The sequence below is a fragment of the Piliocolobus tephrosceles genome, chromosome 6, assembly GCF_002776525.5.
Source record: "Piliocolobus tephrosceles isolate RC106 chromosome 6, ASM277652v3, whole genome shotgun sequence".
Taxonomy (NCBI): Eukaryota; Metazoa; Chordata; class Mammalia; order Primates; family Cercopithecidae; genus Piliocolobus; species Piliocolobus tephrosceles.
The window spans coordinates 31461727-31478264 of record NC_045439.1 but is presented as its reverse complement, the minus strand read 5'-3'; the positions used below and the strand labels follow the sequence as shown (position 1 = coordinate 31478264).

The window sequence follows — 16538 nt, the reverse complement described above, 5'->3', positions numbered from 1 at the left end:
TACGTCTGCTTCTGGGCTTCTGGAAGCTACTCACCGGTCTCCTTTACTAAGAAAATGTCAAATAATGCTTGAACAAATAACTAATCAAACAAAGCAAGAGCACAAGCAAAATAATTAATGGCTCCAGAATTACAGTTGAATCAGTCAATCTAAGCCAAATGGCCAAACTACACGAATTTATTTTGGGAAAAGGGAATTGTCAAGGGGGATGTGGATGAGTATGGTTAAAATTAGAGTTGATGTGTAAACATTTGAATCCAGCTACCCTTATGATTCATAATGTGTGTGAAGGAAAACTGGTGTTTACTGATCCTTTGTGGATTGATTGTATATATTACACCGCTTCATAACATAAGACTCCTTATGCGAATATGCCAGGTTGGCAGACCTGACAATGAGATACGGGTTTGTGACAGTAGGCACGGAAATTCATCATTCTGCTAGTTCCCTGCTACAGAGTGAGGATCCATATCCTAGAGAATCATGCAACCTTAGTGCTGAGAGGCAGGGGGTTGGTGGTGAACAAGCTGGATTGAATGTTGTACTTGGCAATATTTGAAAATAACTCTAAATAGAGTATCTTGCTAATGGTATTTTTTTCTCTAAAATTCATTTAAAAAATAGTTTATAGAATTCAAAACTTACTGAGTGTCTAATACGTATGGGGCACTCTAGAATATACAAAGATGAATGATATATAATCTTTGCCCTCAAAGAGTTTTTAATTTAGTGTAGGGGCACATATGCATGCAAATAATGACAATAAAATGTATGGCATGATAATTTAATTCTATGAAATGAAAATCCATTGAGAGCTCATCAGGAACCAGCCCTGTGCAGAAAATATTACAAAGGAGCAAACAAATTAATTCTGATTGGGAAGATTGGGAAAGGGTTCTTGGAGGAAACAGCATTTAATCCAAGGTCACACAACCAGTAAGTGATGGAGCTGGGATTTGGTTCCAGAGTCAACTCCCGTGAATGCTATGCTCTACCAGCTCCCAGTAGGTGGAGCTTAGAGTAAGGTAGTACCATGGAGATGAAGAAGTACAAGTAGCCAGTTGTGGCTAGACCAGGGGTCTGCTACCCTGCTTGTGCATCAGGATCTTTGGGGAAGCTTTAAAAAATGTTAGTCCTCAGGCCTCACCCCTAGATATTGCTTTCCAAGTAGTCTTAACACACAGCCAGGGATGAGACTCACTGGGTTGGACTCTGTGGCTTATTAAGGGGAGGCAAAACTGAAAAGGTAGGCTGGACCTAATCTGGGAGGTAGAAATGCCATGCTAAATTATGCACTTCAACTTTATTCTATAGGTGAAGAAGAAGCTACTGGGGAGGGAAATGGTAGGATCGGAAGTATTTAGTAATTAGCTTGATTTAATCACTGCACAATGCATACATGTATCAAAACATCACTGTACACTGCAAATACAGACAAAATTTTTAGTTGTCAATTATATCTTAATAAAACTGGGGGAGTGGAGAAATATTTAGACTGATTATTTTGGCTGCAGCATGAAGGTTGGGTTTGAAGAGCAGATATTAAAGGCAAGAACAGAAGTTAGGAGGGCTATGCCATCCCAAGGAGAAGTGAGGAAAAACTCACCTGGGGCAGCAGGCAGGAATGTAAAGGAAGAGTCATATATGAGAGACATGGCAGAAGTAAATTCAATAGGCCAGGCTTACATTTGTAATCCCAGCACTTTGGGAGGCTAAGGCAGGTGGATCACCTGAGGTCAGGAGTTCAAGACCGATGAAACTCCATCTCTACTAAAAATACAAAAATTAGCTGGGTGTGGTGGTGCACACCTGTAGTCCCAGCTACTAGGCAGGCTGAGGCAGGAGGATGGCTTGAGGTGGTTGCAGTGAGCTGAGATCATGCCACTGCACCCCCGCCTGGATGATGGAGCAAGACTCTGTCTCAAAGAAAAAAAAGGAAGAAAACTCAATAAAACTTGTGATTAGTTAGAAGGAAGAGGCAACTAAGAGGGAAGCATGGAAGACTGATGCTGTGAGCATGCAAGGGCACACTGCAGAAGCAGATTTGAGAATGGGAGAGGATCATGAGTTTATGTTGTCTTACAGAATTTGAGGTTCCTAAGGAACGATCTTGTGGAGGTGTCAAATGGGCAGTCCCGAAATTTGAGTCTGTAACTAATGAGAAAGACTAAAGCTAAGCTGGCTGTCATTTAAACACAGGTGAAACCTGAAATTTCAACATTTGGTTGAAATCGTTAAAGAAGAGAATGTCTGGAACTACATATATACATATACACACACACATATATATATATGTATATGAAATAAGAGGGCTTCAGAAAACACTAAAATTTAGGGGGCAGATGGGGAAAAGATAAATGCCAGAGACTTGGAAGAAGATGGAGCAAGAATATGAAAGAAGAAACCAAGAGGGCACAGGAGAACTGACAAGAGCATTCTAAGTGGGTGGACAATCAATCACGTCACATAAGTAGGCTGAAGAAATGAAGCTTTTGTCTTTGGAAGGTCACTGGTAGCTTTGTAGTTAAATAAAGTGGAGAAAGTGGAAGCCAGGCCACAATGAACTGGACAATGACGGGGAGATGAGCATATGTGGGCAGCAAATGTGGAGATTTCCATTAAGAAGCCTTGCGGAGAAGAGGAGAAATGAATGGGACCATAATATGAAAGTTAGGTCATGGGAAGTAAGGTTTGCTTTGCAGGAGAAAGTTGAATATATTTTAAAACCAAAGAGATGGAGTTTATGGAGAGGTATAACAACTTGAAGTTAACAAGATGCAGACAGGATGCTGTGGCTCATGTCTATCATCTCAGTACTTTGTGAGACTGAGGCAGGAGGATCTGCTTCCAGGGGTTTGAGACCAGCCTGGGTAACAAAGGGAGACCCTGTCTCTACAGAAAAAAAAAAAAGTAAGCTGGGTGTGAGGGGCACACACCTGTAGTCCCAGCTACTAGGGAGGCTGAGGTGGGAGGATCGCTTGAGCTGTGGAAGTCGAGGCTGCAGTGAGCAGTGATTGTGCCACTGCACTCCAGCCTGGGCAACAGAGTGAGACCCTGTCTCAAAAACAAACAAAGTCCGGGCGTGGTGGCTCATGTTTGTAATCCCAGCACTTTGGGAGGCTGAGGCAGGCGGATCACCTGGGGTCAGGAGTTCAAGACCAGCCTGGCTAACATGGTGAAACTCCGTCTCTACTAAAAATACAAAAAATTAGCCAGGTGTGGTGGCAGACGCCTGTAATCTCGGCTACTGGGGAGGCTGAGACAGGAGAATCACTTGAACCCAGGAGGCGGAGATGGCAGTGAGCTGAGATTAAGCCACTGCACTCCAGCCTGGGCAACAGGGTGAGATTCTGTCTCAAAAAACAAATTTTAAAAAGCCCCCAAAACCAACAAAACAGAAAACAAAAACAAAACGCTGGGGTAAAGTGATGGAGTCAATTCCCGGAGGGTACTGAAAAGCACTAATTCAAGAGAACTCATGGAAAGTGGCCCTTCTTTCTCATAGAGGAGAGGGAAGGAGAGAGAGAGACAGACAGAAAGAGACAGACAGAGACAGAGGAGAAAGGGAGAGAAGGAAGAGGAAAGAGAGAGAGAGAGAAAGAGAAAGCCCGTACATTCTGCTGAGGGAAGCTGTGGGAGTTGATATTGGGACCCTGAGTAGAGTGGGAAACGTCTGGAACTGCATATATGGAGAGGTGGTACAGTCAACTACGGATGAAAACAAGGAATTAAAAAAAAAAAAAAAAAGGACTGACCTGGAGGGTCCACCAAGGAATTTCTTTGTAACAGGTAACAGCTGTAATATGACATGTTGAAGTATTAACACTGATGACTGCTGTCTACATTATTTTCCAAGTGCATGAATTGAGTAATTACAGGGAAAAAGCGAACTGCCTGTTCCCAACTGCCTACACAGATGAACTGAAGCGAAGAAGAAAAGTAAACTTTCTTTTGATGTCAACAAGTTACAGAGTATCATTTACTGTTGAAACCAGGTTATACTGATTATTTTCGATCTGGTAGTTCTTTATTATCATTACATTTGGCTGAGTCATTCCTGGGCCCTAAGTAGGGACGGCTAGAGTTACCACGTGAGAGTAAAACATTATAATATCAAAATAATTAGATTGGCCACAAAAATTACCCCGGAAACATACTGCGTAGCAAAAACGTTGGCAGCAAGTTCCAAAGACTTGGCGAGGACAAGCAGGGAGCGCGCACGTGCAGCCATACCTGGGGCCCGCCCAGCGCAGCCAAGCGCGCCGAGAAAGGCCAGCAGCAGCCCCGCTCCCACCAGGCGGGCGGTCGCCTGCACCCTGCGGCGGAAGCACGCGGAGGCACAGCCAGGGCCTCCGCCCTTTGCCAGAGAAGGGCACAACCCAAGGTCTGGGAGCATCGTTCTCAGAAAAGTACAAGTTCTTCTTTGATGGAGCCCCAGAAAAGCCTCTCCCGCCCTTCCCCGGCTCCCCAAGGGCAGGGCTGGACCGGGCTACAGAGTTGGCCGGACACTGACTGGGTCAAGTGACGCTAGGGCTTACCGCATCCCCGCCCCGGGTCGCTGGTGCACTGCGCCTGCGCACGCCTCCCCGAGGACTTCGCAGCGAGGGGCGGAGCTTGGCCCGCCAGTAACTCGGTCTCCAGGCACCGGGAATAACAGAAGCTAGCCGAGAGCGCCTGCGCGGCCGTCGGTTGAGGGAGAGGTCAGGTCTGGGAAACTAGGCCCTGGGGTTTTCCCTGAGCAGGAGCGGTGCGCGAGGGCCTCAGGTACGCAGAAGGGCGGGGAGACAGAGGGTCAGCACCGCCACCTCCTAAGGGCCCGAAGGGCAGGAGAGAGAGAGGACTTGTCTCCAGAGGCGGAGTCCGCAGTAGGGGCGTCCCAGTTGACCCTTCGGGACAGAACGTGACTTCAGCCTTAAGGATCTAAAACCGGCTGCAGCCAGGTCAGGTGGCCCTCAACGCTCAGGTTACAAAACTTTTACCGTCTGCGCCAAGGGGACTCCTGGGATGAGGGTTTGACAGCCAGGCACCTGCTCCAGGCCCTAGCAGCCTCTGTGCTCTTTTGAATCAAGCACGGTTCCAGCAGGAGGGAAGCCCTGAGAGCTCTTTGTGCCAGTCACTACCTCTGGACCACAGCTTGCTCACCTGTAAAATGGTGAGGCTGGACTCGGAGGGAACCCTTCAGTTTACAGGTGAAGAAACGGGGGCCAGCAAGGGAGAAGTCGCTTGTCCTGTTACAGGCCTAAAACCTGACTTTCAATCCGATGCTCTTTCCACTTACTATAGAGTATACTGTGCGTGGCAGAGGCTGGTGCTGGAGGAAAGGAAAGCTAGGTGGCAGGAACACCTGTAACACCTTCGTTTTTCTACCCTCAGGGCCTAACACAGTGTCTTGTGCATAGTAATCACTCACCAAATGGTTTTTGACGGGAAGCTTTGGCAGATCCAGCACCACTGTCCCCAGAAAAGTTTAAGGAAATGTGGGCGGGGCAAATGTAGAAATAGTTTGCTTTAGCAGACAAGAGTGAACCTCAGACAAAGTCTTCCCATGTATCTGGTTTAAATCTCCCGTAGGCATCAGTCCAGGCCCTGAATGGCTGGATCCAGCGGTTGGCATCACATCGGCCTGTGGACGTTATGCTCCCACATAATACAACAGAAGCTCCAGGGCCCCACTCAGCCAAGCAAGACTCTTATGAACAAGGTGACTGTTCCCAGCAGTCCTTGAAGGGGCACCTAAGGAACAATTTCCAGAAGCAGGTTTTGAGCAACAAAGAGTTGACACTGGATAAAGTCTATACTCACCCCAAATGGAACACCCACACAAAAGCCCGGAGCTACTCCTATCCCCACTGTACTGGAATCAGCCACCAAGATGCAGGAAGTGATTCCCAGGGCCAAGGAAATGGTTTGTTTTACTCATCAGGCCCTCAATCCTGGTATCCCAAAGCCAATAACCAGGACTTTATCCCCTTTACAAAGAAACGAGTTGGAGTGGACCGGGCGTACCCACTGAAACCCGTGGTCCACAGGAAATCGTGCAGTACAGGTGAGTCTGGCACTGATGAGGACCAGAATGTCTACCCAAGGGCCCCTGAACTGAGAGAGTTTTCATCCAGGAACTTTGATGTGAGGAATCAGGTCAACTTTTCTGTGGTTGATCCTGTTCTTGCTGCCATGCAGGCAGAGAAGGCCTTGGCAAACTTGGACAGGACCGAGTGGGTACAGATCCGAAGACTAGAAGCTGCAGGGGAGAGCTTAGAGGAGGAAATCCGAAGAAAGCAGATTCTCCTGAGGGGAAAGCTGAAGAAGACAGAGGAGGAACTCAGAAGGATCCAGACACAAAAGGAACAGGCCAGGGAAAATGAAAACAGAGAGCTACAGAAAATTATATTCCCCAGGAGCAGAGTTAAAGGTAATAACAGCAACACCACACACAAAGCTGTCTTCTCCCCAGAATTTGATTTTGAGGAAGAATTTAGTAGAGACAGGAGAGAGGATGAAACTTGGGGACAGTCTCAACAAAATTCGAGTCCATTCCAGCTCTCTGATTATAGAATCCAGAGACTCAAAAGGGAAAGGCTGGTAGCAAGCAATAACAAAATTCGAGACCGAGTCTCAGAGCCATTGATGGAGAAGTTCTCCCCGCCTTCAGAAACACCAGGCGGTGCTTGGCAGGGATCTGCCAGAAATTCCAGCCTCTCCATGGCACCAGACTCCTCAGGTTCCAGCGGCTCCACTGAAGAGCCACAACTGGGTGAATGCAGCCACTGTGGGCGCAAATTCCTCTTGTTCAGGCTGGAGAGACACTCCAACATCTGCAGCAGGATGCGGGGTTCCAAGAGGAAAGTGTTTGACTCCTCCAGGGCCCGGGCTAAGGGCACAGAACTAGAGCAGTACTTGAACTGGAAGGGGCCAGCTTCAGCCAAGGTAACAAGAACCTTATAGATGTGACTTGGTGTGGGGATCATTGTAGGGGTCTGTTGTGTCATCATCAGTTTTCTTTAGGGAAAATTCATGTGTCATGTAGGAAGAATTGACGTCTAGAATTAACATTTCTTGATTACTACTGTATGCCAGCATTGTGATGGGAGCTTTGCATGTAATCCTCGCATTATCTCTCATTTCATCAGTTCAAAAATCAAGACTTGGACAGGCTAAGTAACTTGCTTGAGGTCACAAACAGCTTTAAGTGGCAGAGTCAGCATATAAATCTTGGTTAGAATGACTAAAAAATCTAGACCAAGAATTTGTGTCCTTTGGATTATAAAAGTAATCAAAGTTTACTGTAGAAAATTTAAAAGACACAAAAAATCTAAAGAAAAAAATGCAGCTTTTTGTCACCTGGAGAGAACGCCTCACTCTTTGTGATGTATTCTGCCACCTCCCAAGACTAGAATCTGTGACCATTCCTTTAAGTACTCTGTTAAGATTAGCTCAGTGTTGGTGGGCGCGGTGGCTCACGCCTGTAATCCCAGCACTTTGGGAGGCTGAGGCGGGCGGATCATGAGGTCAGGAGATCGAGACCATCCTGGCTAACATGGTGAAACCCCATGTCTACTAAAAATGCAAAAAAATTAGCTGGGCATGGTGGCGGGCGCCTGTAGTCCCAGCTACTCAGGGGGCTGAGGCAGGAGAATGGCATGAACCCAGGAAGTGGAGCTTGCAGTGAGCTGAGATCGCACCACTGCACTCCAGCCTGGGCAACAGAGCAAGACTCCGTCTCAAAAAAAAAAAAAAAAAAAAAGATCAGTGTTGACATAGCTTCTTCGTAAACAGATGAAACACAATTAAGTTTGGAATTCTTTTTCTCCCCATTTAGAATGTAAACACCTTGAAGGTAAAAAGGACTTTCTTTCTGGTTATCTAACAAACCATGCCCTTGCCAATTATTTCTCACTTTAGAAAAACCAGGTTGTAAAAAGTAAGGGCTTCATGACACTTACATGATAAATTTAGGTGAACTTCATAGGCACATTTGGACATATCTGGAGAAGATTATCTCATAAATGAATGACATGTCAAGGTTTTGCCACTTGGTTTATAAAATGGTTATTTCTCAAGGTGTGGCACGCTGACAAACTTTATTTTAGTAGTTTTAGTGTTTAGTGTTTCAGTGTTATATTAGGAAAATATAACAATATATTAAGCCCCTGATTTCCAGCGATCATAAATTTACAGAAAAATATTAATTAATTGTAAGGATGAAGTGAAAGTGCAGATGATTGAAGTTTGGGAAAGTGTAGACTGTATGATCTCCGAGGCCCTGTCTAGTTCTAATATTCCAGAAAAATAAGAGAGTGTCATTCTGTTTTCATTTCTTCCCAACCCTCCCTCCACTGTGCTGGAACCTCTTGTCCATTGGGACCTTACAGTTTCTGATATTTGCTGGAGCCTTTAAAAACTCACATTTATATGATGGTTGTTAGAAGAAATTGTTTACAATTAGAGTTCTTTTTTTCAGTACAGTTTGGGGAAATCACAAGGAAGTCCTATCCATGTTCAGAGATCATCTCCCTGAAATCTAGTTTCCAAAGAAGAAATCAACATTTTGCTCTTGCAGAGAATAATGTGATGGCCACTCACTGTTTTTTCCTGTTTTCTTTCACTTCAACCCAATAATCCACTGGGAATTCACTCTGTCCCACTGTAGCAATTTATTTTTGGTCAGAGCCTAAAACAATCTTGTGTTTCTTAAATTTGTAAATACAGTTACGGTGAAGCAAAATAATTAGGTTCCTGAGATAAGATGCTCCAGCTTTATGGCAACTAGTTTGGGGGAATGTGTGACATTGAGGACACCAAGACAGAAGGGACCTAGACTAAGATGCACCCGCATCACCCTGGTAATGTCTCAAATCTTATTCCACAGTGCTGTGCCTTTGGAAGCTGAGTGGTTGTACCTTCCTGTCATTCCTATAGAGTACTCAAGAACAGGTGATTTTCCTGGTATGCTTTAATCTTCACGTAACTTCCAGCAGATGTGCACCCCGTCTCTCTCCTGGACTGTAAGCATTTTTGAGGACAGGGAACATATCTTTGTGCTTTGTGCTTAATAAGTGTTAACTGAATAGAATTTCAGTACAATGAGGAATAAAATTGAGGAATTAGAGTATAAGAAGTAAATTACTAAAGTATCTCATACACTTGAGGAACTTTCCCCTGATCAAATTCTTTGAGACAGAGTCTCGCTCTGTTGCCCAGGCTGGAGTGCAGTGGCGTGATCTCGGCTCACTGCAGCCTCCACCTACTGGGTTCAAGCAATTCTCTGCCTCAGTCTTCTGAGTAGCTGGGATTACAGGTGCCCATCACTACAGTGGCTAATTTGTATGTTTAGTAGAGACGGGGTTTCACCATCTTGGCCAGGCTGGTCTTGAACTCCTGATCTTGTGATCCACGCGCCTCGGCCTCCCAAAATGTTGGGATTACATGCGTGAGCCACCGTGCTGGCCTTCGAATCTTTTAAAGGTTCCTGGTTACCATCACTAACACTCTCTTGCCTTCTTGTCTGTTTCAGCAAGAGACTTTCCGGAAGGATCCTTTCTTTTCCTTCAATAGTCTCTCTTCCTATTATTAATCATTAACAATGCCAGATCACCAAGAGCTGTTTGTCTTTTTCTCTTTTAAAAATTTAATACTGTGGCCGGGCGCGGTGGCTCAAGCCTGTAATCCCAGCACTTTGGGAGGCCGAGGCGGGTGGATCATGAGGTCAGGAGATTGAGACCATCCTGGCTAACATGGTGAAACTCCATCTCTACTAAAAATACAAAAAACTAGCCAGGCGTGGTGGCGGGCGCCTGTAGTCCCAGCTACTCGGAGGCTGAGGCAGGAGAATGGCGTGAACCTGGGAGGCGGAGCTTGCAGTGAGCCAAGATCGCACCACTGCACTCCAGCCTGGGCGACACAGCGAGACTCCATCTCAAAAAAAGAATTTAATAGTGTTTGCATGCATTTACAAAATCATGTAGTACTGACTGACCTATACTGGAGCCCCTAATTCAGCCCCCAGAGGCAGCCTTCAGTTCTGTTAGATGGTTCTTCTGGCCTGCCTTTCCATATTTCTAAATAATATGTTTATTTTCTTATCAATTTTCTACATTACTGTTTTTTTTTTTTTTTTTTGAGACGGAGCCTCTGTCGCCCAGGCTGGAATGCAGTGGCTTGATCTTGGCTTGCTGCAACCTCCACCTCCCAAGTTCAAGCAATTCTTGTGCCTCAGCCTCCTGAGTAGCTGGGATTACAGGTGCCCGTCACCACGCCCGGCTAATTTTTGTATTTTTAGTAGAGACAGGGTTTCACCATGTTGGCCAACTTGGTCCTGAACTCCTAACCTCAAGTCATCTGCCCACCTCAGCCTCCTAGAGTGCTGGGATTACAGGCGTGAGCCACGATGCCTGGTCTACCTGGTAACTTCTTGGAAGCTGGGAGTGAAATTCTCTTTCATATTCCCTCTCTCCTACTGTTGTCCTTCTCTTACCCTTCCACTGTAGTTGAATCACAATTTTTTGTTAAGTTAGCTTTCGCATTGTAATGATCATGTACATTTTGTTCATTAATGAGTGAACAAATTCTGTCTCTGCCCACATGTACCTAGAGTTAATAATGGATGTATGTTTTCATTTCCTTCATTTTCTACATACCTGTCTTTTTTTTCCCCCCCAATGATCCATCTGATATCAGACATCTGTTAACGTTTTTGTAATGCTCAAACACCTCTCATAATCTATCAGTTTGATTTTTTAATTCTGAAAACCTCCCTTCCACCACTCTGATCCCTTCTGCTCCAACCTGGACTGGTTCTTCTCTAGGCCTGGTGCAAACCCATTGTCTTGGGACTTCTCTTTGCTTCTCTTCTTTGTTGGGTCCCCTGTTTCCAGCATCGTGTCTTCCTTGTTCTTGCATTACTCCTTCCTTTGCTGAAACTTACTAAGAAAGGTGCACAGCAGGTATACTGTCCTGGAATGAATGACACTATCTGTGTAACAGGCCCCCATTTGATGCTTCCGCTAGGTACAGAATTCTGGGAGGAAAGTGATTATCTGTTAGAACTTTTAAGGTATTTCCCACTAGCTCGTAGCATCCAGTGTATTGTTGAGAAATCTAATGCCATTTTGATTCCTGTTTCATTACAAGAAACCTTTTTTTTTTTTTTTTAAAGGCTACAGGATTCTCTATTTATTTTGAAATTCTGAAACTTTACAATAATTGTGCTGGATACTTGGTAAGCCATTTCAGTCTCAAAATGTGTGACCTTTAATTCTAGGAATGTTAATTGTATTATTTCCTTAATAATTTTCTCCTCTCCAGGTGCTGTGGCTCACGCTTATAATCCCAGCACTTTGGGAGGCTGAGACAGGTGGATCACCTGAGGTCAGGTGTTCGAGACCAGCCTGACCAATGTGGTGAAACCCCGTCTCTGCTAAAAATACAAAAATTAGCCAGGTGTGGTGGCGCATGCCTGTAGTCCCAGCTACTCGGGAGGCTGAGATAAGAGAATCGCTTGAATCCAGGAGGCTGAGGTTGCAGTGAGCCAAGATTGTGCCACTGCACTCCAGCCTGGGCAACAGAGTGAGACTCCATCTCAAAAATAATAACAATAATAATAATAATAATAATTTTCTCCTTGTGCTTTCTCTGTTCCTTCTGGAACTCTTACTAGTCACATGTTGGACTTCCAGGATTAACTTTCTAATTTTCTAATCTTTTCTTTTTACTTTCCATCTTCATCTTTTTTCCCATTCTGAGAAATTTTCTTGACATTAGTTTACAACATTTCTATTTATTCATTTATTTTTTGAGACAGGGTCTTGCTCTGTTGCCCCGGCTGGAGTGCAGTGGCACGATCTTGACTCACTGCAACCTCTGCCTTCTGGGTTCAAGCAATTCTTCTGCCTCAGCCTCCTGAGTAGCTGGGACTACAGGCATGTGCCACCACGCCTGGCTAATTTTGTGTATTTTTAGTAGAGACAGAATTTCACTGTTAGCCAGGATGGTCTTGATCTCCTGACCTCGTGATCTGCCCATGTCGGCCTCCCAAAGTGCTGGGATTATAGGCATGAGTCACCACACCCGTCCTCTATTTAAATAATTTTTATTTTTAGCTATCAAAGTTTTAATTTATAATAGTTCTTTCTGGTTCTCTGGTTGTCTTTTTTCATAGTATACTCTTCTTGTTTTACAGACATAATCTCTTCTAATACTCATTTTGTTGATATGGTCTCATGTTAAAAAAAAGTTTTCTTCTGCCACCTGCCTTGTTGCTGCTTCCTAGGCTTTTGTTTGTGGACTTTCTGGGCTCTTTTTCTTGTTAGAGCTTTTAGTAAATATCTGATGATTCCTGGCTGTCCTTTCATATTTAAGCTTAAGTGGGGCTTGTTGACTAAGGATCTTCATATTAAAGTTACCAAATAGTGAGTCTTTTTTTTTTTGAGACGGAGTCTCGCTCTGTCGCCCAGGCTGGAGTGCAGTGGCCGGATCTCAGCTCACTGCAAGCTCCGCCTCCCGGGTTTACGCCATTCTCCTGCCTCAGCCTCCTGAGTAGCTGGGAATACAGGTGCCCGCCACCTCGCCCGGCTAGTTTTTTGTATTTTTAGTAGAGATGGGGTTTCACCGTGTTAGCCAGGATGGTCTCGAACTCCTGACCTCGTGATCCACCCGTCTCGGCCTCCCAAAGTGCTGGGATTACAGGCTTGAGCCACCGCGCCCGGCCAAATAGTGAGTCTTTTAATTAGCGTCTCCCAAGGTCAGTATCTGAAGGCTTTTCTCTGGACTGCTCCGTGTATCCAGAGAACCCCTCTTTTTCCTATGAGGATGTCAATCTGCTTGGTACTCTGGGGGCTGAGCAGGGAAAGGAGGCTGACAGTTCCATAATTTGGTATATACACTTGTACTTAATCCCCATTTTCAGCCCCAAGATTAATCCGGTTCCACCGTCTGGATTTCCTGAGTCAGAAGTCTGTCTGGTTCAATTTCTCCAGAGAATAAATCCTTGCTCTTCTGTGAATGTGCCTGGGTGTTGGACACTTGGATGCGTAAGGTGGGAGGAGCCGTGGGGTCCTGCTTGTTTTCAGTCCTGTACCTCCTTACTTTCCACTATCTGGTACTTCCAAGCACTGAACCTCTCCGGATTCTGTTGGGAAAGTGGCTTGCCTCTCAGCAGTACCTCCTTTGCAGGCCCTTGGTTTGCCTCAGCACTGGCAAGTCAGTTACCACTGTTGCTCCTTTCCTGTTCTTTGACCTTGCAGATTAGTACCCTTTTCATTTTCTTACTGTTATTCTAAAAGAGACTCAGGAAGGAGACAGGTGCCAAGTTGAATGATCAGTCTCCCTTTTACATTACAGGCTGAACCTCCTCGGAAGAACAACTGGAGACAGAAGCACGAATCTTTTATCCATATGCCAGGCTCGAGAGGTCCAGCAGGTAACTGCCAAAGGTGAAAACCGTTCACACTTGCCTCCCATCCTGCCTGCAGAAAACCCAGACTACATTCAGTGTCCTCACTGTAGCCACCACTTTGCTCCCAAGGTGGCTGAGCAACACATTCCCAAGTGTAAGACCATCAAGAACCGTCCTCCACCTCCGAGGAAGCATTATAGTTGAGCAGACAACAATGGGAACTTTTGGATAGGTCAGAAAGCTCTGCTTCTTTTCAGCAGTAAATGGGAGTAGAATTTGATGCAAAGCAGAGAGAAATCAAACGGCTCCCAGATCTGCCTGCAGAGTTGAAGTCTGTGAGGAGAGAGCCCCTGCTAAGCAGCAGGAGGCAGAAGGAAGCCCCAGCTTCCCACTAAATTACAACCTTGGGCTGGTAAGCTTCATGTTATTGCCCTCAGAATTGACAGGTGAAGACACTGAAGAGTCGTGAGCAGGCTCCATTAAAGCTGTCTTCTTGCATGCCTGACTTGTGCTTTGTGCTAGTGAAGTGCCTGCATCTGGTTGTGCCTTCCTGTCACTGCATGTATGTTCAGAGTTCCTGTTAACTCTTGCTTTTGTAGAAGCTGGAGTTATTAGGATGTGTTGGTGTCAGAGCGGCATGATCACCCAGATGGTAACTCTTATAAAAGATAATACAATTTTGCTGTAAGGCATTATTAATGGCAATCTATCCTTGGTCTCTCTGGTACATGATCCTGGCCAAAAACCAATACAAGTATGTAAGGTTAAGGCACCAATGTCTCCTAAACCTTCCCTATGGTGTACTGTGTAATAAAGGAAAGATCTTTATGTACTTTACAGGGTAGGGATGGGTGTTGGGGGGAAACACATTATACTTCTCTCTACTTGTTCTTTTCTAATGGGTTTCATATGTTAAGAAAGAAACCTCCATTTTAGTTGTTAACAGCACTCTACTTTCAAATCGGTTTGGCTAAATGACTGTTTAGAGGCAGCAATATCTACCATCAAAGTAAGCTGAGATAGGCTGGGCATGGTGGCTCATTCCTATAATCCCAGCACTCTGGGAGGCTGAAGTGGGAGGATTGCTTGAGGCCAAGAGTTCAAGAGCAGCCTCGACAACAGAGCAAGAGCCTGTCTCAAAACAAAACAAAGCTGGGACATTGCACAGTGTCACATGCCCTTGGCAATTATAGCATAGTCAACTTCTATTTGAGAGAGTAAACTCTGAAGGGAAAGGGATCAAATCTTTTAAATTTTCTCTGTGTAGAATATTGCCTAGCACAAGTTAGACCCTCAATTAATGAGGTTTGGAGATTTAAAATTAAACAAGGTGAATGAGTCCCAGACGTGAAATGAGAGAACTGATGATGTCTGCGAGAGTATTATCAGTTCAAATAGAAGTGAAGTTAGCACAACAGATAGAAATCCTAGGATTACTGTTCTGTATTACTCAAATTGTTAGTTTAAAATACTGGAGAAAAACTGCTCAATTTGAGCTAGGCAACAGGGCTAGACAGACAACAAAATCCTATTTTACTAAATAACAAATGGCCACTCACTCTTGCTCCATTTCCTCTGCAGCTTCTGCTGAGTTGCTGGGCTAACAGATCAGACTAATTTGAAATGTGAGTTAAGGCTTTAGCAGTGAAGCTGCAGGACACAGGCTGGGAAAAAAATCCTATATATTTAAAAAGGAGCACATATTTCTTTGCACTCTTTTTAATTGTTCCAAAGGAAAGGCGATATCACATAATAAAGCTTTATGGGTAGCCCCTTAAGGAAACCTCACAAAGAGATAATGGATATTTAACCTAATAGGTACATTCCCTAGGCAAGTTCAATGAAATGTACACTTTAAGTGGGAATGTAAACTAGTACATTGCAATAGATGGCAAGAATAAGCTGTGGCCAAGGTCACAAAATGGCAACATGTGGACTGCTTTGCTCCACAGATGTTTTATTTAGCTGGCCTAGTATTCACAATATGATCCGACATTTAAAAACTGGGATATGGAACATCTCTTGAAAAACTGGAAGTTCTGGAAACGCTGGGCCAGCAACCTGCATGGCACAAATTGGGTGGGGTTTAGAATCAGATGGATGCTCCTTCAGATGGGAATGGTAGCACCAGACCACTGCAGTCTCACCTGACCTGCTTCACTTCTTTACTTTATCTGCCTGGTACCACAGGCACCTGGATTTGGGATCCCTGGATGTCAGTAAGGTCAAATGTTGTTATATGTGGGGAGTGCTTTCTATAGACAAGGAAGCAGTTATTTGCTCTCATTTTGCTCAAGAAATAAAACAGTAGTCAATGCCTTAGTGTTCCCTTTAATCTCTACATGTTTAGGCCTTGGTTATATTAGAAATATCTTTCAAGGCCGAGCACGGTGGCTCATGCCTGTAATCCCAGCACTTTGGGAGGCCGAGGTGGGCGGATCATGAGGTCAAGAGATCGAGACCATCTTGGCCAACATAGTGAAACCCCATCTCTACTAAAAATACAAAAATCAGCTGTGCATGGTGGTGTACGCCTGTAGTCCCAACTACTCGGGAGGCTGAGGCAGGAGAATTGCTTGAACCCAGGAGGCGGAGGTTGCAGTGAGCTGAGATTGCGCCATTGCACTCCAGCCTGGTGATCTAGTGAGACTCCATCTCAAAAAAAAAAAAAAAAAGAAATATCTTTCATCTTTTAAATTTAGCTTGATCTGGTCTCTGGAAAGAGGTAAGAACCTTTTTTTAAAAAAATCTAAATCTCTTCCCGGATAGCTCAGAGGATGACAGTAAATAAATGCATGCTGCTTCTTAATGTCTGTATCCAATAAATGTTTAGTGCAAGTAAACATAAATTCTAAAGTTCATAAGGTTACACCATGGGAGAAATTTCATGGGAAAACTCACATGGAAACTAATTTCATTAAAAATGTATACAGATGTGCCGAGACAGTATTTCTTTTTTATTTTATTTTTCTGAGATGGAGTCTCGCTCTTGTTGCCCAGGCTGGAGTGCAGTGGAGCGATCTTGGCTCACTGCAAGTTCCGCCTCCCGGGTTCATGCCATTCTCCTGCCTCAGCCTCCTGAGTAGCTCGGACTACAGGCGCCCGCCACCATGCCCAGCTAATTTTTTGTATTTTTAGTAGAGAC

General features: G+C 44.7%; 1 protein-coding gene across 1 annotated transcript; it reads left to right on the top strand.

Annotated features, from left to right (window-relative positions):
- The first annotated feature begins 1033 nt into the window (after positions 1-1033).
- Positions 1034-13898, top strand: ZC2HC1C (zinc finger C2HC-type containing 1C). The gene is given in 7 exon segments (XM_026455172.1): positions 1034-1053; positions 4165-4384; positions 4473-4625; positions 4720-4764; positions 5572-6927; positions 13339-13394; positions 13396-13898. Coding segments are annotated over 7 exon segments (2052 nt in total). The 3' UTR covers positions 13598-13898.
- The last annotated feature ends 2640 nt before the right edge of the window (positions 13899-16538 follow it).